The 25,143-nt window shown below is 46.4% G+C and overlaps 3 protein-coding genes across 5 annotated transcripts; 2 read left to right on the plus strand and 1 right to left on the minus strand.

Annotated features, from left to right (window-relative positions):
* Positions 1–206: 206 nt before the first annotated feature.
* LOC126561885 (maternal protein exuperantia-like) lies at positions 207–2,368 on the plus strand. The gene is made up of 5 exons (XM_050218246.1): positions 207–235; positions 313–1,061; positions 1,152–1,551; positions 1,618–1,853; positions 1,923–2,368. The coding sequence occupies exons 2-5, from the start codon at positions 323–325 to the stop codon at positions 2,360–2,362; spliced, it is 1,815 nt and encodes a 604-aa protein (XP_050074203.1). The 5' UTR covers positions 207–235; positions 313–322; the 3' UTR covers positions 2,363–2,368.
* Positions 2,369–4,375: 2,007 nt separating this feature from the next.
* LOC126563391 (small integral membrane protein 14) lies at positions 4,376–5,109 on the minus strand. Its single transcript, XM_050220029.1, has 4 exons — positions 5,018–5,109; positions 4,903–4,948; positions 4,553–4,701; positions 4,376–4,484 (listed from the first exon to the last, which is right to left on the minus strand). The coding sequence occupies exons 1-4, from the start codon at positions 5,087–5,089 to the stop codon at positions 4,446–4,448; spliced, it is 306 nt and encodes a 101-aa protein (XP_050075986.1). The 5' UTR covers positions 5,090–5,109; the 3' UTR covers positions 4,376–4,445.
* A 2,476-nt stretch (positions 5,110–7,585) lies between these two features.
* On the plus strand, positions 7,586–25,099 carry LOC126561767 (sodium-dependent dopamine transporter). 3 transcript variants are annotated; one of them, XM_050218079.1, is made up of 8 exons: positions 7,586–7,725; positions 13,878–14,162; positions 23,063–23,486; positions 23,561–23,938; positions 24,004–24,241; positions 24,310–24,538; positions 24,602–24,870; positions 24,935–25,099. In XM_050218079.1, the coding sequence occupies exons 1-8, from the start codon at positions 7,650–7,652 to the stop codon at positions 25,046–25,048; spliced, it is 2,013 nt and encodes a 670-aa protein (XP_050074036.1). In that variant the 5' UTR covers positions 7,586–7,649; the 3' UTR covers positions 25,049–25,099. The 3 variants fall into 3 exon arrangements, with proteins under 3 accessions (XP_050074036.1, XP_050074034.1, XP_050074035.1); XM_050218077.1 differs by having other exon boundaries at positions 24,310–24,870; XM_050218078.1 differs by lacking the exon at positions 7,586–7,725 and adding an exon at positions 11,853–11,880 and having other exon boundaries at positions 24,310–24,870.
* The last annotated feature ends 44 nt before the right edge of the window (positions 25,100–25,143 follow it).

Genomic DNA, 25,143 nt, shown 5'->3' on the forward strand with positions numbered 1-25,143 from the left:
AATCTAGCAATACTTATCGAACGCAATTCCTACAAAGGATGAGCTTGATCTTTAACGGGCAGCATCACTTTTATTAGAACACCCGAAGAACAAACACCTCATAGGAAAGCGCTCTGGAAGCTGCTGTTCAAATAACCTGGAAAACCAAATCATTTCATACCACGTGTTTTTTCGAGAGTTTCATCACCCAAGAGTGATTTTTTATCCAGTGATTTTAAGTGCTTTTTATCCAAAGGTAAGAACGCTAAACAGTTTTTCGCCGTGTGTAGTGCAAATATTAAACCGCATGTTTTAATTTCATACACTGAACAGGTTGTACAAAATGGTGGCTGGTGTAGAAGAATCGAAGGTTGGTGTTGACGAGGAGCAGCACTATGACGATAGTAGTTTCGATGAGTGCGACACGCCAGCCGGTGTGTTGTCCTCGAAATTCGACAAAACCGACGTATCGATTAATACAAATCCGTTACCACATGGCAAGTACACCTTGATTGGTATCGATATAGATACGACGGGTCGTAGACTTATCGATGAGATCGTACAGATCTCGGCCTTCACCCCGGACAAACAGTATGCGCAGTACATAATGCCACTGATGAATCTGAACCCGGCTGCCCGTCAGCGCCATCAGGTTCGAGTGATCACGGTGGGATTTTTCCGCATGCTGAAGAGCATGCAGACGTACCGTGTCATGAAGACCAAGATGGAAATTGCAGCACTGAATGAATTCCTCGATTGGCTTGAGGAACGTCGTCGTGAAGATGAAGGATCCGAGGGCATCGTACTTGTGTATCACGAACAACGAAAATTCGTACCGTATATGGTGATCGAAGCGTTGAAAAAGTACAAGTTGTTGGATCGCTTTGCTGAGACGGTCAAGTCGTTTGTGAATGGGTTCAAATTGGCCGAAGAGAAGTGTACTAAAACTATCAAGTATTTGACCATACGTCAGCTGGCAATGATAGTTTTGGATGAAAAAGAAGGTTCTCGGGAAGGATTTGAAGGAAACGCGGCGTACCGTGCGAGGATGGCGTTTGAAATTTCTAGATGCTTAGCAACTGGTGAGTAAGATGGCGTAGACACCATTTTGTAAGCAAGAGAAAAGATGGTTGCCTTGGTACTAATGCGAACTATAAATTTTCTTTTCATAGCTGAACCGAAGGATACTGCGTCTGCTTCATCACCAACCGAAACAGAACCAAATGTTTCGGCCAATTCTGAAGAAGTCGCCAGCTCTTCCTCCACCGCTGATGATGCCGTGAAGGTAGAAGGTGATCAGACAACTGAAAACGCTGGACAGACGGTAGAAGAGGAAACTGCCCAAAAAGAGAATGAGAAAAAAGAAGGAGCTGCAGCGGGTACTTCGAACAGCTCTGCTTCTCGTCCTTTAACCGAAGAGGATCGTGAAAAGATGTGCACAGTGCTTTGTGAATATGCCTCGCCTATTTCCAATGAGATATCCGAGCTTGACGAGCAGGAGAAGATTCTGGTGCGTCAGAATTCATTGAGACCGGTATTTTTGCTCTATTTTAAGACGACAATCTACCATAGGTAAGTGGAAGGATGTTGTCCTTTTTCTTGGAGATGATCTTCGATAGAAATGTTCGTTTTTTCCAGGGTTAAGGCTGTTACGTACAGACGAGTACTGGCTGAATCTGGCCACAATTACGAATCTTTGCGTCAGCTCTGGCAAGAAAAGAAACGCGAAGGAATGGAAGCCATCATCAACGAGATCGCAGAGTTGAAGGAAGAGGAACGCACCGAGCTGGTCGAACTGCTTGACTGCCACTACGATCCGGACAAGCAAGCATTTAAGCCGATTGTGAAGCGCATGAAGCGTCGTCCTTCCCGAGGTATGATGTGTTTTGCGAATGGAGGAATTGTTTTATTTTAATGCTCGACTCCTATTCTTTCTCTTCTAGGACAACCCTTCTTTTCGAACAAGAATAGCAACGTTCCTCAGCAACAGAATGGAAACTCTCAGATGGCAAAGGAAAACCGAAAGCCCTTCCACGGCTACCAAAACAACCAGAAGAACTTTAACAATAACCACAACGGAAACAATATGATGAACAAGCAGCAAAACCACCATCAGAACCAGCAACAGCAGCAGTTCTACAACGGTCCAACCTCGCCTGAGTCGAATATGCGCAACGGAGGAGGATCGCCCGGAAAGCGTTTCTATCAGCGTAATTCGCGTCGTCGTCGCGGAGGAAATGGACAAAACCAGAACCAGAACCAACAGAACGGTGGACAGAATCAACAGTCTCTGAAGAACCACAATGATAATCGTCAATCGCATGCGAACTCGAATCGCCACAATAACCATCACTTCCAACAGCCAATTCCGAGTCATGCTTAGAGAAGAGTTGGAGTCAGATTATTCTAGGGTGTTTTAAGTAGTTGATGTCTCTGAACGCTGTTGCACGGCAGTGGAGAGTAGTAGAACATACCCGATTCATACAACACCGAACTCAAGATAATGGCACGGAATACGAAACATTGTCAAAACTCATTCAAGTAGGCTTAAGGATCAACACGGTAGCAGTCGCCCTCTCTATCGGTACTATTGTCTTCGTATTTTAGAATCAGGTACAAGCATCGCCTCATTAGCAAAATGTTCTTATAGAGTAGAGGGTAGAGTTACAGGCCACGGATAGTCATTATGTGTGGTTCGATCAGAAGAAAGTAAGCGCGCACTTTCCGAAGATCTCCATACAACATTTCCGGCCAACGGTTTTAACTAACTCAGGAAGTCTAGGACATTTGTGTGCGAATGCGTGTGGTGCAGAAACCCCATTTTAATATTGTGTAAATTATTTCCACTACGTAGCAATCGTTACCGAACTGAGGCGTCTATCGTCTTTTAAATGCTCTTGCGAGCTTAAAGGCTCAGCTTTGTAATGAAATCAACGAATTATGTTATGATTGTTAATTGATGGAAGGTGTGCAGCGTCAGACAGCCGGAAGCTTCTGGTAGGTTCCGGTTCTACGTTGATGCCAATATATGTATGATGGTTTATTGCATTGAAGCGCTCATCTGTTGTTTTTTTTTTAACTAGAAATAGTTGATCCGATTATTAATCCTGGAAATAGTCATACGTTCGAATCTTTATGTGCCCCAAACATTATGTCTTTCCAGATAATCAAGGGATAATATCACCAGCTCCAAGAAATAGTTACATCAGACACTTTGAATCAGCTCTTACCAATACTAAATACATATCAGCTGAAGCAAGCTAGCGTGACTTTGTATTAGCACTGGGGGAAGAATTATCACAGAACTCCACCGCTAAGGTTATGTGACCCAAAGTCCATTATCCGAGAAATGGGACCATGTCAAAGAACGAAGGGAAATTCGAGAAGGTCCTAATTCTTATCATTTGTCGGCAACTATCTACACGTGGTAGATCGTGAATGATCGGGAATGAACGAGGCAACGAAATTTACAGATACAACTGGCAGATCTTTACGGACAGCAGTCACAAGGTAAAAATGGAGAAGAGTTGAATTTCGGATGAACCGACGCATCCAGCATCCGTCTTTACAGTACGAGTTATAGATTTTGAATTTTATTTCCCACTATGAGACAGAACATTCATCCCTAGGCCAGGCTGTACACGGCTGGGGAACCGGTCAGCTAGTCTCTCTTTCCTGTCTTTTTTGTTTGTACCAATTGCACGACAATAATTATCTTGAGTACGAGTATGTACGATTTAATTTTGAAAAGGGAAACAAAAGCTGTTGGCTCAATTGTACTACTTAGTTAGAGAAATTGTGTACATACAATCAGAATTTCTAAACCATTCAATATATTCACTCGTCACGCTAGTGGATGCCTTAGAAACATACAGGCTCCCATAGCTTCTTTCCCTGCTGTCGGCGCACCGATGTTGCAAAAGAGCGTTGCGTGAATTGTACATTCGTTTTATTGCAGTGTAAACAAGGATTAAACAAAATCAAACAAAAAAGGACAATTAAAGAAACGAAAACAAACATTTGCATGCACAATAACCACTGATGCCGGAATAGAGATAGGAGCTCTTGGTAAATAAAATAATCACAATGTACGCCCCCCGTATGCGCCTCTTGGATACGCACTCCGGAGAGATTGGTAGATTGTAAGATAAAGTAGGAAAATAGCTTTGGGAATGCGTAAAACGCTAATAAACAAAATATTGCAAATTTGAACTATATATTAGGTGTACGACGGTGCTGCTGCTGCTGTTGGAAGAAGTGTGTGTGTGCTATGGGCCAAAGAGGAATCGAACCCTTTGTCAACCCGTCGCGCCAGTCGCTGGTACTATATCATGCGGATAATTGTCTAGAAAATGGGGAAGGAAAATGCAGTGCGGGACTACGACCACACGCGGGGGCTTGTAGCGGCGTTACAGGTCCGGGTCTGGTTGTGCTTTTCACGTTGGCAGCTAAAAGGGGTTCATCTTTCAGGATATGGACGGTGGTGCACCGTCATTATTCGGACCCTGGGACAATGGGTGGATATGAGTGAGGAAAATCGCAGTGGCGCAGTAAAATAAAAGATGCAACTTACATCGTTCGATGGTGGCGGTAGGGACTTGTTGAGGTCGTTCGTTCGCCGCATCGACGCTGGCCTCATCACGTACATGACGGCCATAAAAATCAGGGCCATGATGATTAGGAAAAAGTTTGTGCCACCGGTTGCGCTCGGAAGACTGGGAACTGGGTTTTTGTACCGTGGTTTTGTTTGTTTTGAAAAATTTTAAACAGAAAATAGTTTCTTTTAGTTAAAGACTTTGTTTACGGTGGATGGGCTTATGGAGAAAGATAACTATTTATCTTTCTTTAATTAAAATGAAAACGACATTTGATTCATGCACAAAGAAATTCCTTACACGTCTAACATTGTGGGGATATACTTACGGTCGGTACATTCGTTATCATTGCAGTAGGACTGTCCCTGGCGCAGCTAAAACGACAGAACAAAACACATTACGACCGCTGCTTATCTGGACTTGTGGGCGCACAGAGTACTTACCAGTGACAACAACCGCCTCATAGCGATTTCATGACTCCAGAAGCATTCGCACGCATCGAATTCGTCTGCCATTTTTATCGCCGAACGAGTATGTTGTAGCTTTTACAAAACAATTGCGAAGTTACTAGCAACACATAAAGCTTCGATCGAACGAGGAATGTATCTTTCTGTATCACTGGAGATTTAGTAGAACTGGAAACAGTAACGTTTTTCCCTTCTAATGACCCTAAAACGAAACAGTGGAAGATAGAAAACGTAACTTTAATCCACACGAACTTGTTTCTCGCTGCATAAACTTCGATTACTTCGGACAATTCTGTAACACGCAGCCAGACAAGATTGCAAGAACGACACACTCTTCTGTGGTGGAAAAATGCTACCTTGAAGCCTTCGTTTTTCCTTCCCACAAAAAAACACCTGTGATTACTGTACGGGGCGAATGTAAACACTTACGTGGACTTTACACATTTGCGGGAACGCGTTTGTCTGACGCTCAGTGTTCACAAACTTGGTAGTATTGGTTTGTCGCACCCGATCGCGCTGAGACAATAGAAAGCAACCGATCCAACAGCAACAGGGGGGAGGAAAAAGTTTTTTGCAAACTTTTAGATAAGATTGATCACTGATTGAACTTCGAAATTGAGCCCGCAACAGTGCAACCGGTGGTAGAATGGTTCTCCGGTTTGGGAATTGGGGTGTGTTTTGATAGCTTTTAGTAGGTCGCAAACTTCACAAGCTCCACTTTTCAGAGCACCGTGCGTCGTCTTCTTCACGCGGATCGGTGATATCATCACACGCTGGCTGCAGAAACCGGATTGTACCGTACAGCACCATCAGTCTTGAGTCGTCCGCTAGTCTTCGCACTATCCCCCCAAAACGGGCACAACAACATCCGTCCGAAGGGAGGAAGGGGTTTAGCGGGTCTCCTCCCTCCTCCCCTCCAACAACCCCGAATGCTTGTGTTTTTTCCTACGCGCGACCTTCTCCCTTGAAAGCCTTCGGTAACCCCCGGGGTTGTAAATATTTACATTCTTAGATTTACCTCGGTGTGGTGCATCGGGCGCGGATCACAGTGCTGGCCAGTGGCTAGGAACAAAGCGAGACGTTTGGGCGAAAGTTTTCACACCGAATTGTTTTGCTAATGTGGCAATTTTGCAGCTGCTGCAGGTCCGAGAAGGAAAAAAACGCACACAACACACAAAAACACAGACAGACACCCTTCTCGCTTCCGAACACAGTTGTCAAAACATCAACAAATGCGCTGGGGCCGCGATGAGGCGGTGTTCTAGTGAAAGCTTTTTGACAATTTGCCTGGGAATGACAGTCGTTTGACACCTCTGGTAGGAAAAAGATGGATTTTATTTGAAAAACTAATAAAATTGAATCGAATGCAATGGTTTCATTGCATTGTATAGTATTATTAGGCTTCTCGGGGCATAGAAAAGGATTGTTTCGATAGAATAATACACTCTAAGGAGGGATGTTTTGTAGGTTATCAAGCGCCCACTGTGCCCGCCCTGCTCATTGTCAGCAAAATAAATCCGTTAATGCAGGGTTCGTTTCCTAAAGTGTTAACAAAAGCAAAAAATTCTTTTAAATTTACTTATATTTTTCTTCTTATTTTCTTATACTATAAACCCTTACAAGGGCTTGGCATGTTATTTATGTATTACCTGTTCTAATTTACACTCAACAGCATGGTCAGTCCTGTGTACAAGGTTACGATGCAGTTGGGATTTGATACCGGTTCGCTCGTGTAAAAAGCTTGAAGTTTCTACCACTATTACATCAGACTGCGACTTATTAGAGCGGAAAAAGGATGAATCACATTTCAACACGATAAGAAAAATATGTTTTTTAAGAGAAACAACTCGATATCACGTAAAAAAGTTTGTTTAACTAAAAAAATAAGAACAAGAAGTACACATAGAAAGAAAATCTGATAACTCCCACTATACACTCCCAGAAACACACACAACAAAGACGCGACGCAATCGTAGCTGTTTTTTTCCCGCGATTCTGTAGCGCAGGATCGGGTCTCGCGCCGCCATCGTCGGTTCTTCGTCAGGAGCCAGTAGACCGCTATAAAAGGGCAAGTCGTCCAGCCAGCGTGTCGCTAGTTGTTTCGTCCCGGTGTGGCAAGCAGGTCGGAGCAACCCGGAAGCCAAAAGGACTTGGTGTTGTTGGACCGTTTGCTTGCTTTCTTTTGAGAGCATTTTTTGAAAGCCGTACCAAGAAAAGTACTGGCCAGTGGTTGTGAAACTAAAACTAAAGGAAAAGCGTTACAGTACAAACCAATTACCTCCGGGCTGCATAAAGGACACGTGTGAAAACGCATCAGCATGTCCAACGGCAAAATGGCAGCACGTTACCCATGTGGTAGTGGATGATTTGAGTGGATTTGGTGCGTGTTGGGAAAAGGACTGGTAATGGCAGTTGTGATCTAGACGTTCTCACTTCGCTGGTGAAGCATCCCGATCGGAAGGATCGGAAGTTAGGTTGGGCCAAGCATCTGGTTTGTTGTTCCTCTGCCACAGGTTAGCTTTAGAAGCGAGGAACTAGAGTTTGGTGTGGTGTTCAGTGTTTCGAGTTCTGTTCGAGTGACGGTGCGCCAGTGCGGTAAGCAAGCTGGATGTTCGAGCTAGATGATCCACGGGAGAAGCTGAGACTGCTGGAAACGCCAGTGAAGGGCACGGACAAGTCGTCAGGTTAGTATGGTAGCTGTACACCCCTATCCATCACGTTGGAAACACTAAACAATTACCCACAAGAGGGCGCTGATACAGATCAACGGTACAGCATGCTTCTAGTACTCCTTACAAACTGGCTCGGACAAAGTTCTGGTTCTAAGTGGTTTAGCGCACGGTTCGTTACGTTACGCGATTTCAACTCTCGACCCTTCGGCACTTGTTGTTTTGCACTAATAGCGGGAAATATTTCAATTACCTGCCAGCCCACCAAAACTCTTCAACTAATTTCCGCTGCCCACTGCATTGTGTGTACCTGTTGCAAGCTGCGATGCACTAATCCTCCGGACTGGTTCAAAACCACAAGCACCGAATCAGTTTGCAGCCGATTATCGAAATCGGAGTCGACGGATTTGGGTCGAGCAGTAAATAAAACCATTCTCTCGCCCAGCAGCTTTAACAAGCAGGGCAATATGATGCGGTTTTTGATGATTTCTGCCAGCATCAGGAACTCACCGAAAAAGGGAGGGTAGAGTAAAGCAGAAGCCAAGGGAGGGTTAGAGGTCGTAGAGCAATATCGAGACAGGAATGCAACCAACGTCCCGGAAAAGGGATACCAAAGTTCTGGCAGTAGCAAGAAGGAAATGAGCTATAAATCTGTGGTTATGATTGTTTTCGTTGCTAATCTAGCGACGCTGGGAAACGAATTGGCGTGGCTCGTTGGCACACCGGCAGGGCAGCAGAGAGCAGGACTGCTTCAGTAGTGTTGAACTGATTGAGCTCGAGTGAGGAAAGACCGGAAAAATATTCGCTTTTCTGTGGTGAAACAAATTTAGAAAATTCAATCAGCTTGTGGTTTTTTTTTGGGACGGATTGATAAGTTGGCCATTTATTGACGGGTGTTAGAAATTTGATAGCATTTTAGCATAACTTCTTCTTCAGTACCTTAAAGCAACAAATTCTTGTAGTAATTTTTAACACCTTTTTTGGCACCTTTAAAAGCTTCATTTCACTGTAAGGGAGAAACTTTCTGTGGTTATTATTTTTTTTAACTACATTACTCCTTATGGAGGTGTGTTTTAAGATGTAAATTTTGCCAGCTTTTAATGTATAAAAGGATTCTGTGGTTAAACTGGTCCACGTGTAGCAGACCCACAGCTTTGTCACCACGTGCCCACCCGTCGGGTCCATTATGATCCGATTAGAAGCTAGGAATTATTTGCTTGCTTTATAGTATAAGTCTTCTATTCCCGTAGGACACATCCTTAGGAACATTATGAGGAATTCACTGAAAGAAAAACAAAAAAAAAACGGAACTATGTACAGCTGTCATTGCAAGATGGCTTTTCTGAAGCGGTCACGCTTCCATGCTAATGATTTTCGATTGAGCAAGAAACAAATCCACCATTTATCGTGATGCGAAGATGATGGAACTGCTCTCAAGACAATTTACTTATAAGCAATGGAGCCTTTGCTTATGTATCAATTTATACCACAAAGAAATTGTTTTTGTTATAAAAAGAGCCTCAAAAAAACCCCCGCTGCACTTTAACTCACTCGTGGACTCACTGAAGCTTAGCCACGATTCCTTCATCTCACCGCAATCGTCATTACACGAAGCATCGATTTAGAGTAGGAGAAAACGGAACCAACGGCCAGCTCGTGTGAGTTTCGTTCTGCCTGTTGCCAGTCGCACGCAACTGCTCGCTTAGACCGGAACGGTTCGGATCCGGGGGTTTAACGCGGTACATCGTTCGAATTTAGGCGCCCCAACCCGCTTGAAAGAAGGTTCCTAAACGTTTCTCAATTTTGTGGTGACATCATTTGAAATTAACGGTCCGTTTAGTTACCAGTGATTAGTTAAGTGTGTTAAAAGCGTGATATAATATAAAGATGCCTCACACTGCACCACAATCGTACTGATTGACCCTAGTTTGTGTGATGTGAATGCGTGAAATCGTGCCGTTCAACTGTTCAACTGCTTTTACAACTTATCCATCATAAACTATTCCAAATCAGTGGCGCTTGAAGCGCAATGGAGCAATAAAATTAAATCGTTAAATCATGTTGCATCCATTTAAAGCAAACGAGATATTTACTACGCGTGGAGCAGCGTTAGAAGAAATGCAGCTGGAAATTTAAATACGTGTTCCACGTGCATGTTTGCTACGTGTGTGTCGCGAATGCAAAGTGATAAGAAAATGTTTAATTAATACACGAATTAAACTCAAAATAACTTATGAAAGAATTGAGGCAGGCCCGATGACGATACCCCACTCTCAACTACCTGTCGAATTTCACACAACTCATGGTACTTATTTACTTTCGACACACCTCCACACGTCATATTTGCCGCCCTTTAGAACATTTGAAGGACATTGGCAGTGCACAATCGGTTTTATTTTACGAAGAAGATTGTAGTGCTAGCTCTGGAATTTACACAAACAGCCTTCCAGCGGGTAAGGCTTATAAGGCCCCCAAAGAGAAGAGAAAACCCCCCGAAAGACAGACAAACATAAACCCCGAAAGATCAGCTGTACATAACGTCGAACGCAGCGCAGAAAACCGGCTTGACCTGTGCGCCGTTCTTACGTCCGATCTGGTTCTGGTTGGTTGGAATGTTACATTGGTAAAGGCGCAGCCACCGAAAACAGGCTCTCCTAGAATTTGTGAATCTGTGTAGAAGGCGTGCGTAGGAGACTTCCGAGGGCTACAAGCAGTGTCGAGCCAGTCGAAATCTTATTGACTAGCCTTTGGACCACGAAACAGGTTTTCACTTTCAACGCTTGTGAGATTTGCATTTAGATTTCGATTGACTCATCCACCGTAAGTCAGGCGAAGGCGAAGGTTAACGTTGTGATTGAAGATCATTTTTCATCGCGCCTAGATTCGTTTCGGTGGTGTTGGAGTTAGAAAGGTGTCGATCGTCACAGGGGGAACTAACTGTCACTACTGCCTTTCAAACGTGCAAAAAACAATACAATAGTGCATCATTCGAGGCCAACCGGAAATGGCAATAATGAAAGTGGGCAGCCAGTCAAAGGAAACCCGTCGGAACTTTGGATGCCAAGCGGTTGATTTCTATCCGGCGAGAATCGTACCGGATCGTGCACAAATTATGTGTTCTACCTGGCTGCACATGTGCGAATGGTTTGAAGGTTAATGGAGGTGGCCGTACGTAGCTGACGACGATCGAATCACCAAAGCAACGATCGGCAATGAATGAAAGAACGGCAGTGATTGAAAAAATTAAATCCTTGGAGGGCAATAAAGGCCGTTTTTTTTTTGTAAGAAAAGTATTTTTAATTCAAATAATTATATTAAGCTTGGAATTTAATTTGCATCACAAAAATTGTACATTGTCAGGAGTCAGGAATTTCGTGCAGACATGCAATTAAAGTGTCAGCTTCAATCAACCGTTGTAGTACTAATTGGCCAAATATGTTGCAAGCTTTTCTCCTCGTGGCCACATGGCATGCACACTACATGAACTCTAGCAAAATCTGGGACATTCTTAAACTAGTAAAAGCCATCCAGTGCTCGAGATTATCCACGATCTACCATGCAAGAAAAAAAACCCTCAAAATGATCAAGTCTAATTATTTATCTCGCAAATGTCCAGTGGAGGTCTGAGACAGGCCTAGACAGCCCGGTTGCCGATGGGTCAGGGGCAGTTGTTAGACAGCTTTCTGCCTAACAACTGGCAGTGTTGGTGGTGGCAGTCTTGCCACCGGCCACTGTATCGTCGTTAAATAAACCGTCGCAAATGAAGTGTGTTGATTAGTTGGTGCCCATACCTATAGCTTCCCCTCGAAGGCTCTCGTTTCAAGACAGCGAGTGTGTGTGCTTGTTAATGTTTTTATTCTTGAGATTTTAATTGAATTTCCGTTCAAGATGATGACGGCGTTCAAGAGACGCTTGTCATCGAGCAAGACTGGGGGGGAAGAACCACTTATTTAAGACGCTCTTAGAAGAACCATATACCTATTAATTTGTTTGTTTTATCGCTTTTTAAGTAGCAGTTGTGTGCTCTTATTGTGTGATAAGCAGAATGAAACAGTGAAATTATTTATAGGTCGATGTAAAGTGAAGCGTTTTCCTTTAAAACCGTGAATTAGTGATAGAAACTACTGTTGGTACAGCAGCGAAAAATGGGTCGCAAAAAGCAGAAAAAAGGTAACTATTGTAGGGTAGAGGTTTTATAATAGATCTAACACATTCTACGACATTATTTAACCTTCGATGTAAGCCGTTTGCGGTTTTGGCTTAGAATCGCACACTTTTAACCACACGATTACATAGTCACTTGTGTAACGTACGTTGTACTAGTTCTAGAATTCACCTTGTCCCACCCTTGTTCCATAGCAACTAAGCTGAGGAGATTTGAAATAAAATTTATTCAATTGTACATGGAACTAGTGGGTTTTAGCTTGTAGGTTTTCTGTGTCTTGAAAAGGCGCTGATCAATCAATCACGCTTTTTGTATTCTAATAGAGAACACGGTTTGCTAATCGTTTAGGAAGTAAGATAATAATCGCTGCACTCCCCAAAGCACCATACTGTGCACTCCTTAACAACGTGGCCTAAAGATAGGCTTGATCCGAATTGGGTCTTTTCCCAGGCGATTATACAAATAGAGAAAAAAAAACCCCAGGACAACGTTATCTAGTGCGGTTAGTCGCTTCCATCTCGACCGAATTCTTTCATCCCTGCCTCCGACCAAAGAAAATGGGGGGGAAGAAAACCCGGAAATGAAAAGTATCTACAGCACCTTGGCGCTCTTCAAACACTTTTCCTTCAAAGTCTCAACTTCTTCAATTTCTAAGCAGAGAAGATTGACTATCTTTGTGTGTTCTTGCATCCTTGGCGCACACTTTCATGGAAACCTGCTGGGACTGCTTCAAACCAAAGCTGATTGGTAAATAGATTTGAGAGAAAGACGCACCACGAAACAATCAGAAGAAGCAGTAGGAACAAACCGATGGTTCGGGACGCGGGGAAGGTTGCTGGTTAGAGGGGGATGAAATCGAATTAGGAGTACTTAACATTTTCCACCCCACGCCCACCCACGGGTGGGTGGTATCGACTGGTGAACATTTCCATTCTTCGCAACAAGCACAAGTGTATTATAACATCCTCCTCCATGGTGGTTGATGTGGTTGACTTCTTTATTTTTGGCCTCTCTGGCTCGAGTAAAGTGACATTTACATTCGGGACTGCCAATTCAGTTTTGTCGCCCTTTTTTTTTGTTGTTGCTTCTTGTTCTTTCTTTGTTCCCCCAGGTTCCGACTCCCGCTTCTTGTGATGTGTCGTGTAATGAAGTGAGATGGGCTATCGGTACGATGCGATACGTCATAACAAATCAAATTTGCCTATCCTCCATACCCATGGTGTATGTGTGTCCTCGGTGGAAATCGGCGTCAAGGGGTGGCAAAAATCAATTTCTCTCGCTCACGCCCTTTACACCGGCACCCCATGCAAGCTTTGTCGGACGCATTCGACCGATAGAAAGATGCTTCGCTCGGGATGAGTTGGAAAGTGGTTCTTTAATGTCTCGGAGTCATTTTCCAGGAGGTCCTGTGAGGGACGAGAAGCTGGCCTGTGAAGGATTCGATGATGACATGCCCCGGTGTGTGCTCTGGATGTTGGTCTGAATGTTTCGGAGTCTAGAAGCGTCATCGACGCCCGCCCCAAAGTAGGATAAAACATCAAAAACATTAACAAACACTTTGTCAATTTTGGAGGACTGTTTGGTCGCCCGGTGGACACCCGGTGACACACTCAGCTCCAATCTCTGACCAGACTCGGACCGGACCTGATGCTATGGTCCAGTTGGTCTATTATTAGCAGGCCCTTCAAATTTTGAATACTCTCTTGATGTGGGGCGGACTAGACGGGGGAGGTATATGTGCCACCCGGATCGCTCAAGTACCGTCCGACATGTCATCGAAACGTCCAACGGCGTTACGACGTGAGCGAGTGAGTAGGTCAGAGTGAAATAAATACCAAACAGCGTGCGGTGGAGCTTTTTGGACAGCTTCCTTAACGCAAATCGATACATTCCCCATCGTAAAAACCGGGCACCGTTTCGCAGTAAATTGAGTTAGAATAATTTTGCACAGTCTCTTTAACTTTCTGTCCACCTTCTCGGTTCACTTGTCTTCCATCGACAGATTCCATCGACGGGGACGCGCTGAAGGAGCTGAACGGTGGAGCGGAAAACGGGGTCGGTGGTGACAGTGACGGAACCGCCCTGGCGATGACCACCATCGGCCAGATCAAGGCAAAGGGCCGGCCGGGACTGTTACCACGAAATGGGGCCGGCGGTGAACCGGACGATGGCGAGCAGCGGGAAACGTGGAGCGGGAAGGTCGACTTCCTGCTGTCGGTCATCGGGTTCGCTGTCGATCTGGCCAATGTGTGGCGTTTCCCGTACCTTTGCTACAAGAACGGTGGTGGTAAGTAATGGAAGTGACGGTAGCTTCGGGAATGGCGCGACCCTATGCAGATGGGTATTGTTCGGCGGGAACAGTAGGACGGAAGCGATTGGAGAAATTGTTATATCGTCGGCGTTTAATAGCTAATTACCGACGGTGAAATCTAATTTGGTTACGATACGGGGAAGAAAATTGATATTGCAACACATAACGCTCTTCTGTTTTAGGTTGGTTGTTGTGCAGTGGTAACTGTTAACGGAGCAGATAAATGGGACTAATTTTGTTTAAAAAAAATAATTAAAAATTTGAAAAGAAAATCATTTATTACAAGCTTGTTTTGTGAAATAAAAAGGAGTAATAACGACTTAAATAAAGTAGCTTTTTCTTCTTCTTGGCTAAACGATCTTTGCTAGATCTTGAGGGCCTTCTATTATTGACCTACGACACTCATTTATATGACGTAGTTAAATAGTATTTCCTCACTACGGGATGGGATTTGAGCCTTAGTCCTGCCATTTGTACGGCCCGCTCCAAAAGAGGATAACTGGATTTTCTCTTATCTGATACAGTTGATCTGGAACTCTCATCTGGAAGTTGATGATCTGATCCGATAGATACGTAGAAAAATTTGATGAGAAAGACCCGATCCACTGATAGCTTCTACGTTCTATACTTTGGGCCCAAATGTCCGTCTGCTGGACAAGATTTTTTACTGAAATGTTTAGTTGAAGCCATCCATAATCGCTTAAACTGAGCATCTTAAAAGCACGCTTGGTACATCATTTTCGTTTACATTTTGGCTTCCAAACTAAGTAATAAATTCAGACAGCCATCCGTTCAGACGACTCAGCAAAGATTAAATTGTAGCATTAAATAAGAATCTCACAATTCTGTCAGGTATACGACCTGCTAGGGTGGCTTAAAAACGTTGTAAAGTAAAGAAGCTCTTAGCTCTATGAAACGGCTCAACAAGTATAAGCCGTTCATAATCAAAATCTACAGAAATCCGCTAGCTTTTTCATTCTTTTTTTGGTCTCATGGAATTCTTATGTTATAAGGTATCTCCCAACAACCATCTTTAGTTTACTGTTTCGTTCAATTCCAACCAATTCCCTCCAATGGCCACGATTAGAATAAATTCCACTGTATGCTGCCAAACCTGTTCCTGGCGCATCAACAATAACCGCCCAAAATCCACGCTTGACTCACACACAAGAACACAAACAGCATCAGACTCTGGTTAGCTTTACTCCGTCGTCCAAGATGTTGCTTCCCTTCTGCAAGCAAAAAGGGAATGAGACAAACCACCGATTGAAGCACATAAATCATAACGAACGGATTGGCCCACGGTTCATATCAACGTGACAAACAAGCGAACGCACTTTCGGGCACCAGAGAACCCAAAAAAATGACTCAGCCCGCGTAACTGAGCCGTGTCAAATGGCCATCTTACAATCGCAGGTCGATGGTTATAGTTGTTCCCGTACACACCTTCTTAGTTCTTAGCCGCAAGGATATACAACAGTCGTTTGCACACAAACGCGTGGCGTGGCGAAACAGGAAGTGGTGAGAATGTATGTGACAGCGTAGATTTACGCCACAATTCTAATCTTCCAACTCACCTACTCCTTGGATCAAGCCGGAAGCCTGCCACTGATGACAGTTGGAACTGAAGCCTGGCCCTGGTAGTTTGGTACGTTTTCTTTTCCTTTCCGGAGGCTTGGCAAGTAGTCACAGTGCTGGTAAGAACTCCGGGTACTAGCTCACGAATAGCCATGCTTATTCGTACCGTGTGGACGAGCCTCCTTTCTTTAGTTCTTTCGCTCGATCTCACTCACACGCTGGTAGAGACACGGAACGGAAGCTCCCACTTTTCCGACTTTTCTCTAACCGGGCTGCCTTTGAACCGGGCCAGCGGGCAAATGGTACGTCATGAGGCACAGGTCAGGAAGTGGCCAGGAACCAAAGTTTCACGCTAATGGCGTTGATGTCTTTATTCAACCGTAGTCACTCAACCGTGCATCCGTACAACGACAAGGGGAAAACGGTTCGGCTGAGAACGGGTCGTCTTGAGGGTTCGCTTCTGTAGTAGCCTTGAACGACATCCCGCCCCGACAAGGAGGATTACGGAATGGCTCCAATTGTTGATGATGAGCGATAGAAGAGCCACACGATTGAGTACGAAGATTACGTTTCGACCGTTGGCACTGTTGGCACTGTTGGAATGTGATGAATTATTACAGCTTTCAACGAGTCGTATCCTTTCGTGGCCGTTCAGTTCCATCTCTTTCCGTTGGGATCTTTCGACAACTTGTTGCATGCCTTGATGCTTATGCTGGGGGAGGACGGGGGAGACAACGTGAGACGATAAAGGAAAGCTAAAAAATCCTCCAACACCGATTTTACTGTAAAATATGTCAGTGTGCTTTCTTATCTTTTGCACGCTCCTTTTATCGGTTCGGTACGAAAACATCGAAACACATTGAGGCTGAGTGCGATTCTTGAGCGTTGCTGTGAAGCGTGGTAGGAACAAAAGAAAATGACCCTATTTCCCATTTCCTCTCGCGTTTCTTACACACAACGCCTTGTTGCGTTTTTCACTTTTTTTTTTGAAGCGTTTGCCATTTTCATCCTTCAACAGGTTGCCTTTTTCTTTTTTTTTAAACACACTAAAGGAAGATGTAGACTTCTGGAGAACAGTGTTTAGGTGTGTGAGTGGTTGGATATTTTTCATTTTTCTACTTTGCCCGTTGGAATTATGATTTCGTGTTTTTCACACTCTGCTTGACGGCTGTGTCGTGCGATAGGAAATGGATCTGAAACGAAGCGCACTGTAGGTCGATCGGACACACAATGCCGGCGTCGGGATGTGAAGCGCTTACAAATAATTCTTCCACCCTGTTTGATTTTTGCGTAGAACACTCGCTGTGTACGCAACGATGGAGAAAAAAGCATTTAGAAGCTAGTCGCATCGCATCGCTACCGGGCTAATGGAGTGGAAAGTGTTTCATCGATAGTATTTAACATTAAAAGTCGAGCGTTTTTGTCGACTTTCTTTAAAGAGCTTAGCTTCAGGGGATTGCCAATAGACAATTATAAGCTGGCCGCATTATTAATCACCAACCTAACAGGGGAAAAAGTCACGATTAAGATTGTTTTATGAACAATTTCAATTACAATAACACGTGATCAGAATATTCCATCGTTCATAAACGCCTTTGCTTATGCAATACGCATTACACGCCCCGAAAGAAAAACATCAAAGCGAGCCTTATTTCGTTGCTAAGGTACTTCGATCCTCTAGCAGTGGTTAAATTTATTGATCGCTTCGATTGTACGGTAACATAAACATGGCATAATCCAAATGACCCAACATTCCAATCACACTTGAGGTAAGGTACACTCCGACTCGGAAGGATCCACACACGTCTGGGCGGCCTGACTGAACCACAAATCCGGCTGACAGACGGAAAGATATCCGATTTGGTTCACACACACGTAGAACTGCGTGCACGAGTAAGGGCTGGCCATGTAGCGACCGTCCGGTTGACCGTCACAAACACCTCCGGTCGGTGCTGGAGTAGTCGATGGTTCCAGCGTGCAGTCTACATTCTCCGGATCGTCACAATCTTGAAGCTCCTCGTTGAACCACAGTCCCGGTGGACAGAACGATGGTGAACCGATCTCATTCAGACAGATGTAGAAGAGCGAACAGCTGTTCGGGCTGGGTACTCGCACTCCATCCTCCTGGTCGGTACATACGCCCGGGGTCGGTACGGTCGTAACCGTGTCGGCACATTCCGCCTCAGCGATCGGAACACAACGCAACAGATTGCGATCGAACCAGTTTCCGCCGGGACACTCCAGTGAGTACGGATACATGTTAACGCATACGTAGTAGCGGCTACAGTCCAATGGGTTCGGCACGTACGTACCAGCTGGAACATCCACACAGATGCCTTCGATCGGTGATGGTGTGGTGGTGAGCCCGTTCGGACAGTCCACTTCGGTCGGACTGGCACACGTCTGGCGGGACTCATCGAACCACAGGCCAGCCGGACAAATCTGCGGGAATCCAACCTGATCGACGCAAATGTAGAACCGGTTGCAGAACACCGGATGGAGCACCTGGATCGAGTTGGACAGTCCAGTACAGATGCCGTCGGTTGGCAGTGGAGGCGGCAGTACATCGTGCACTTCACACTGGACGTTCTGCGTAAAATCGCACAGCTGTCGTCGGTAGTCGAACCACTGATCGTTGGGACAGATCATCGGGTACGGAATACCGTTGACGCACTGATAGTAGCGATAGCAGAAGTCATCGTCCGGCACGAAGGATAGATCTTCCACGCCTACGCAACGATCCCAAGGGGTGGGAGCGACCGTGGTCGGTGAAAGTGGACACTGGACGTTCTCGGGTAGATCACAAATCTGACGATCATCATCGTACCATAGGCCATCGGGACAGATCTGCGAGTAGCCGATCTCGTCCACGCACAGGTAGTATTGGTTGCAGAAGTTCCAGTTGCGTGCAAAGCGTCCATTTGCTACATCTTTGCAGATGTCAGGGGTGGCCACAGGTGGGCCCGGCTGTCCCGGGCGCAAGAAGCACGGCACATTGCTGGGTGAGTCGCAAATCTGGCGTTCCTGATCGAACCACAGCCCAGCACGACAGATCATCGGATACGGGATCGAGTTCTTACACTCGAAGTAACGGTAGCAGTAGAACTCGTTGCGTAGCAATCCTCCCTCGGGTACGCCATCACACAGCTCGAACGGATCCGGTGTGGTTACGACGGGAACCAATGGACAGTAAACCTGCGTAGCCGGTGCACAACGCTGGTGCTGTGCATCGAACCAAAGTCCTTGCGGACAGAGCAACGGATAACCGATCTGGTCCACGCAGATGTAGTACTGGTTGCAGGCACGTGGGTTAAGCACCATCTCACCGTTCGGCACATCGTTACAGATGCCGGGCGTGGCTGGTACCAACGGTGGTGACGGGTTTACGATACACCGGACATTCTCCTGATCGTCGCAGCGCTGCTCTTCCTCGTTGAACCACTGCTCTCCCGGACAGATCAACGGGTAAGGCCGTCCTTCAATACACTGGAAGTAGCGGTAGCAGTAGTACTCGTTGCGGACGAAGCTAAAGTTGGGCACAACGTCACACTGTCCCCACGGATGGGGTGCAATCGTAGTGGTGGTCGGCGGTCCTAGATCACACGTTGCTTCGGCAACAGGCAGACACGTCTGCCGATCTTCATCGAACCACATAGCCGGTGGGCAAACCTGTGGGAAACCGATCTGATCGACACAGATGTAGAACTGGTTACAGCTGAACGGATTCGGCACTTGGATCGAGTTGGATACTCCATTACAGATGCCGGGTGTTGGTGGTGGACGTGGCGGTGGTTCCGTAATGATGCACTCAACCTCCTCCTGCGGACGACACTGCTGACGGCGATCGTCGAACCACTGTTCACCGGGGCAGATCATCGGGAAGGGTGATCCATTGACGCACTTGAAGTACCGATAGCAGAAGGCCTCGTCCCGAACGTACGCATTGTTCGGGATGCCAATGCAGGGTGCGTAAGGGTTCGGTGTGGTGGGAGGACGTTCCGGTGCCAGTCCGCACTCGATCGTGCCCGCTTCCGAGCAGGTTTGACGTTCAACATCGAACCATAGCCCTGGAGGACACACCAAGCGCCACCCGATCTCGTTGATGCAGATGTAGTACTGGTTGCAGTACAGAGGATTGCCCTCCAACCGACCATTCGGCGCATCGTTACAGATGCCAGCAGTGGGCGGAGGCTTCACTACCGGCGGTGGTGTAACTTCACACTGAACGTTCTGCTGCTCGTCACAAACCTGACGCTCGCGGTCAAAGATCAAATCACCTTCGCAGATCATTGGATATGGCGTTCCATCGATGCACTGGTAGTAACGGTAGCAGTAGTTCGGATGACGCACCAATCCATAGCCCTCCACACCGTTACAAAGCATGTACGGATCCTCAGGCGGTGGAGTTGCCCCATGCGGACAGTCGACGAGTAGTGGCGAGCGGCAGGCCTGTGCATCCTCGTCGAACCATAGTCCGGTGGGACAAATCACCGGGATACCGACCTGTTCCGAGCACACGTAGTACTGGTTGCAGAAGCGTGGATGCAACACCAATCGCTCACCGATCACATCATTACAGATGCCGGGTGTCGGCCTAATGGTCGGTGGAGGGCCATCTTCAACCTGACACTGTACCGTACGATAATCGGCACATCGCTGCAGCTCCACATCAAACCACTGGTCAGCCTGACAGATGAGTGGGAACGGATATCCATTACGGCACTGGTAGTACTGATAGCAGAAGAAATCATCCGGGATAAACGAAAGGTTGGGGAGATCGTCACAAGGATTGTCCGGGCGCGGTGCCGGTAGATCCGGTCCCAGTGTGCAGTTTGTAAACCCAGGCGTCGTGCATGTCTGTCGCGCCTCATCGAACCACATGTTCAGTGGGCAGAACTTGGACCAACCGATCTCACCGACACACACGTAGTACTTGTTGCAAGCAGTAGGATTCGGTCGCAGAACATTGTTCGGTGCTTCGTTGCAAATGCCTGGCGTTGGAGGAGCTGGTGTACCCGGTCTCAGCTCACACTCAATGTTATCCGGCTCGTCACAGATGTCACGCTCGGGATCGAACCACAGCCCATCGGGACAAGTCATCGGGTACGGGAATCCATTTACGCACTGATAGTACCGGTAGCAGGCATACTCGCTACGCACCAGCGCAAATTCTGGCTCATCACGGCAACGGGCCGCTCCCGGACGTCCATGCGGGCAGCTGATGTCAGCCGGATCGCCACAGATTTGACGCGTCTGATCGAACCACAGCCCAACCGGGCACATGATCGGGAAGCCAATCTCACCAACGCATAGGTAGTACTCGTTACAGAACAATGGATGCAGGACAAACTGATTGTCTGCCACACCATTGCAAATACCAGGCGTTGGCGTAACGGTCGGTGGACGATCATCCAGCTCGCAGGTTACATTGGCCGGATCATCACACACCTGACGCTCCTCATCGAACCACTGATCGTCGGGACAGCGCAGCGGGTAGGGATTACCATCGATACACTGGTAGAAGCGGTAGCAGTAGAATTGGTTGCGGATATAGCCGAAATCTTCCACTTCCGCACAGCGTCCCTGTTGCCCGTTGGCCACCGATACGGTGACCAGCACGAGCACAGCTATAATCCACAGAACTGCGAACGGAAAGGTTTCATTAATTTAACTTGCACGCAACCTGCTCGCAGCAACTGATCCGGCAGCAACGACCTACCTTTAGCACTCATTCTGTTTTGGGTTTGCGTGTTTCGGAAAATCGCTAGCCTTCAGAGCACTAGCGATTACTGAAGTGTCATCCTTAATGGGCATCGCTTAAATACTGACCAGATAATCGGGTGCCCCAACCCCTCGACGATGGCTTATCGTTCCCAAACGCGTATCGCGGATGTAATTTGACCACCTTTCCCAGAATAACCATCAGATATCGCAGGATATGGGGATGCCGCAAACAACGAGTTCCGATCGACCTTGAGAATTCACCAGTGCTAGTGCAGTTGCCACTTGCAAGCCCTACCAGAGTGCACAATGCACCGCCACCGCCGCATGTCGAAAGCGCCGCGAAAAAAGCGTTAGCAACTAGTATCAGTTCCCGTTTTCGGAACTGACCATTACATAAGATGTGCTAACCACAAAACTGGAGATGACATAAATGAAGTGTCGACACAAAAAAGAAACAGAGAAACAAAATCACAAAACCTAAATTTTGCCCATCGGTCATAAAGATAGGGACAAACAACCGACAACGATGTCACGCTGCGCCGAGGGTGGCCATCGTTTGCAGTATCAGATCATTCATGGTAAAGATGGATTTATATGACCGTAATGGGGCGGGAACATGCTTTATAGATCAGTCAATGGTCAATGGATTATCTTTATGGCGCTCCAATAGAAGCAGATGGACCGCGGTGAAGTCACCGATAAGCGCGATAGGTGCGCGATCTGTGAACCTTTCACAAATTACGATAAAGTTATGTTCAACAAAGCTAAACATTTAAACATTACTAGAAGCTGGTGTGAAAATTCTACGCCAAGAAATCATGATACATCGTCCCAAGTTTTCTTTTTAACATCAAACGTAAAGTATCGCTTATAATCCAGCTCCATTCGTTAGATGAAGGACACGGAACTCGACTGTCCAGGTTGCCCGCCACAATAGCAAACTACTCCAAAAGACGCTTTAGTGTCGCTCGGCACAGAGCGAGCCTCCAATAAAAAAAAAGGGAGAGACGCCAACGAGGGACAATAATCTTCAACGTCTCAGTTGTGGCGTAGGTTAGCCTAGGTTACGGCATTTTCAACGGCCTTCATCCCTTTATAAATTATCCACCCATTCCGTTGCCGTTGCCATCAAGAACACGTCCGTAAGATGGTCCGCCTTTCATGTTGATGCCTGCGTGGAAAATGGGTGGGTTGGGATGCTGGATGACATTAAGTCCCTGTTATTAACTCCCGACTTCGTTTCGCTTTCTTCGTGTCCGCTCGGTGTTGGGGCAATATGGTTCCTGGTGCCATCGCACGGCTAGAGCAGAATGATAGTAGATACTAGTAGCAAGTGGGATAGACGAATCCTTCACCGGATTAAGTCAATAAAAAAAGGGAAAAGGAAATAATAATGCTATTATGGCCATCGTCATAGCATCACTTTCCTCTTGGGAAGCTCTTCCGCGGGGTGACTGTAATGGGAGTTCCCACGACGCCGAACTATGCGAAACAATCTCGACCAATCCCGTTGGGGATTCATTGTTGAAGCAGCTTCATTTTATTATTGCACTTGCTTCACACACTTTCTTCAGGTGCGTTCCTGGTACCGTACGGCATAATGCTACTGGTCGGTGGCATTCCACTGTTCTACATGGAGCTGGCGCTCGGTCAGTTCAACCGGAAGGGTGCCATCACCTGCTGGGGTCGGCTGGTGCCACTGTTCAAGGGCATCGGTTACGCGGTCGTACTGATTGCGTTCTACGTCGATTTCTACTACAACGTCATCATTGCGTGGTCGTTGCGATTTTTCTTCGCCTCCTTCACCGATAGCCTCCCGTGGACACATTGTTCCAACACTTGGAACACGGCCGAATGTAAACCGTTCGGGTTTACGGGGAATAGTTCCGTGCAGGCGGTAAACCGAACCGGAGTTTTGGCGTCGAATGTATCGGCCACGGTCGTTACTAGCACCATCAACGATACAAAGTTTGCATCGGCTGCGTCGGAGTACTTCAAGTAAGTATTAAAAATTGGCGGCAAAATGTCGATGAATATTCATTTGTCCTCTTCCACTCACAACTCCACCACAGCCGCTACATCTTGGAGCTGGACAAGAGCGAAGGAATACACGATCTCGGTGCGATCAAGTGGGATATGGCGCTCTGTCTGCTTGCCGTCTATCTCATCTGCTACTTCTCACTGTGGAAGGGCATCAGTACCTCCGGGAAGGTGGTTTGGTTTACGGCTCTTTTCCCGTACGCCGTACTCTTGATTCTACTCGTCCGTGGCATCACACTTCCTGGATCGGCTGAAGGTATTCTGTACTATCTGAGGCCCAACTTTGACGTCATCTACAATGCGGAGGTTTGGGTGGACGCCGCTACGCAGGTGTTTTTCTCCTTGGGACCGGGTTTTGGAGTATTGCTTGCTTACGCTTCCTACAACAAATACCACAACAATGTATACAAGTGAGTTGATCCAATCGTTTACTGAGGGCAATTAAGTGACACAAAAATGTTCCTTCCAATTCTAGGGACGCTCTATTGACCAGCTTGATCAACTCGGCTACCAGCTTTGTGGCGGGATTTGTCATTTTCTCCGTGCTTGGATACATGGCACATGCCAGTGGACAAAGCATCAAGGATGTGGCCACCGAGGGCCCGGGATTGGTGTTTGTTGTGTATCCGGCCGCGATCGCCACCATGCCGGGAAGTATCTTTTGGGCGCTAATTTTCTTCATGATGCTGCTAACGCTCGGACTTGATAGTTCGGTAAGTGTTGCTGGTAAGTAAATTCAGAGACCTCTTGCTTGAGCATGCGTTTCTTTGCGATCTTTTAGTTCGGTGGATCGGAAGCGATCATCACGGCGCTGAGCGACGAGTTTCCCAAGATTGGACGCAATCGGGAGATTTTTGTGGCGATTCTATTCTCGCTGTACTTTGTCGTTGGTTTGGCGAGTTGTACGCAGGGTGGATTCTACTTCTTCCAGCTGCTCGATCGTTATGCGGCTGGATATTCCATACTGATCGCGGTGTTTTTCGAAGCAATTGCTGTGTCCTGGATATATGGTACGGTTCAATTGGGCGAGATAAATCTACAGAGCTTTTATGAACAAATTTTATACGTTTTAGGGACGGAGCGATTCTGTAACGACATCAAGGACATGATTGGTTTCGCACCCGGTATCTACTGGCGCGTTTGCTGGAAGTTTGTGGCACCGCTGTTTCTGCTGTTTATCATCATCTACGGATTGATCGGACACGAACCACTCAGCTACGAGGATTACGTGTATCCGTCATGGGCAAACGTGCTCGGATGGTGTATAGCGGGATCGTCAATGATCATGATACCGTTGATGGCAAGCTACAAGCTTATTGTTACACCGGGAAGCTTCCGACAGGTGCGTATCTTAACCCAACGATGCTGAAATTGAGCTACATCTTGAGCTTTTGGTTTTCTTTTAGCGTATGAAAATTCTAACCACTCCTTGGCGTGATCAGCAGTTGGCTGTCAATGGAGTAACAATCGAACCGGCACAGGTTCGCTTGACGCACTCGGACGAAGGTGAAGAGGTTTGAGTACGTGCGCGATTCTATGCCCCACGGTTCGATATATACTTTGTGTGAGAATAGTTAATCACATTCCTATTTCCCCTGCTCAACCCCTTTTATTC

The sequence above is a fragment of the Anopheles maculipalpis genome, chromosome 3RL (genome assembly GCF_943734695.1).
Source record: "Anopheles maculipalpis chromosome 3RL, idAnoMacuDA_375_x, whole genome shotgun sequence".
Lineage (NCBI taxonomy): Eukaryota > Metazoa > Arthropoda > Insecta > Diptera > Culicidae > Anopheles > Anopheles maculipalpis.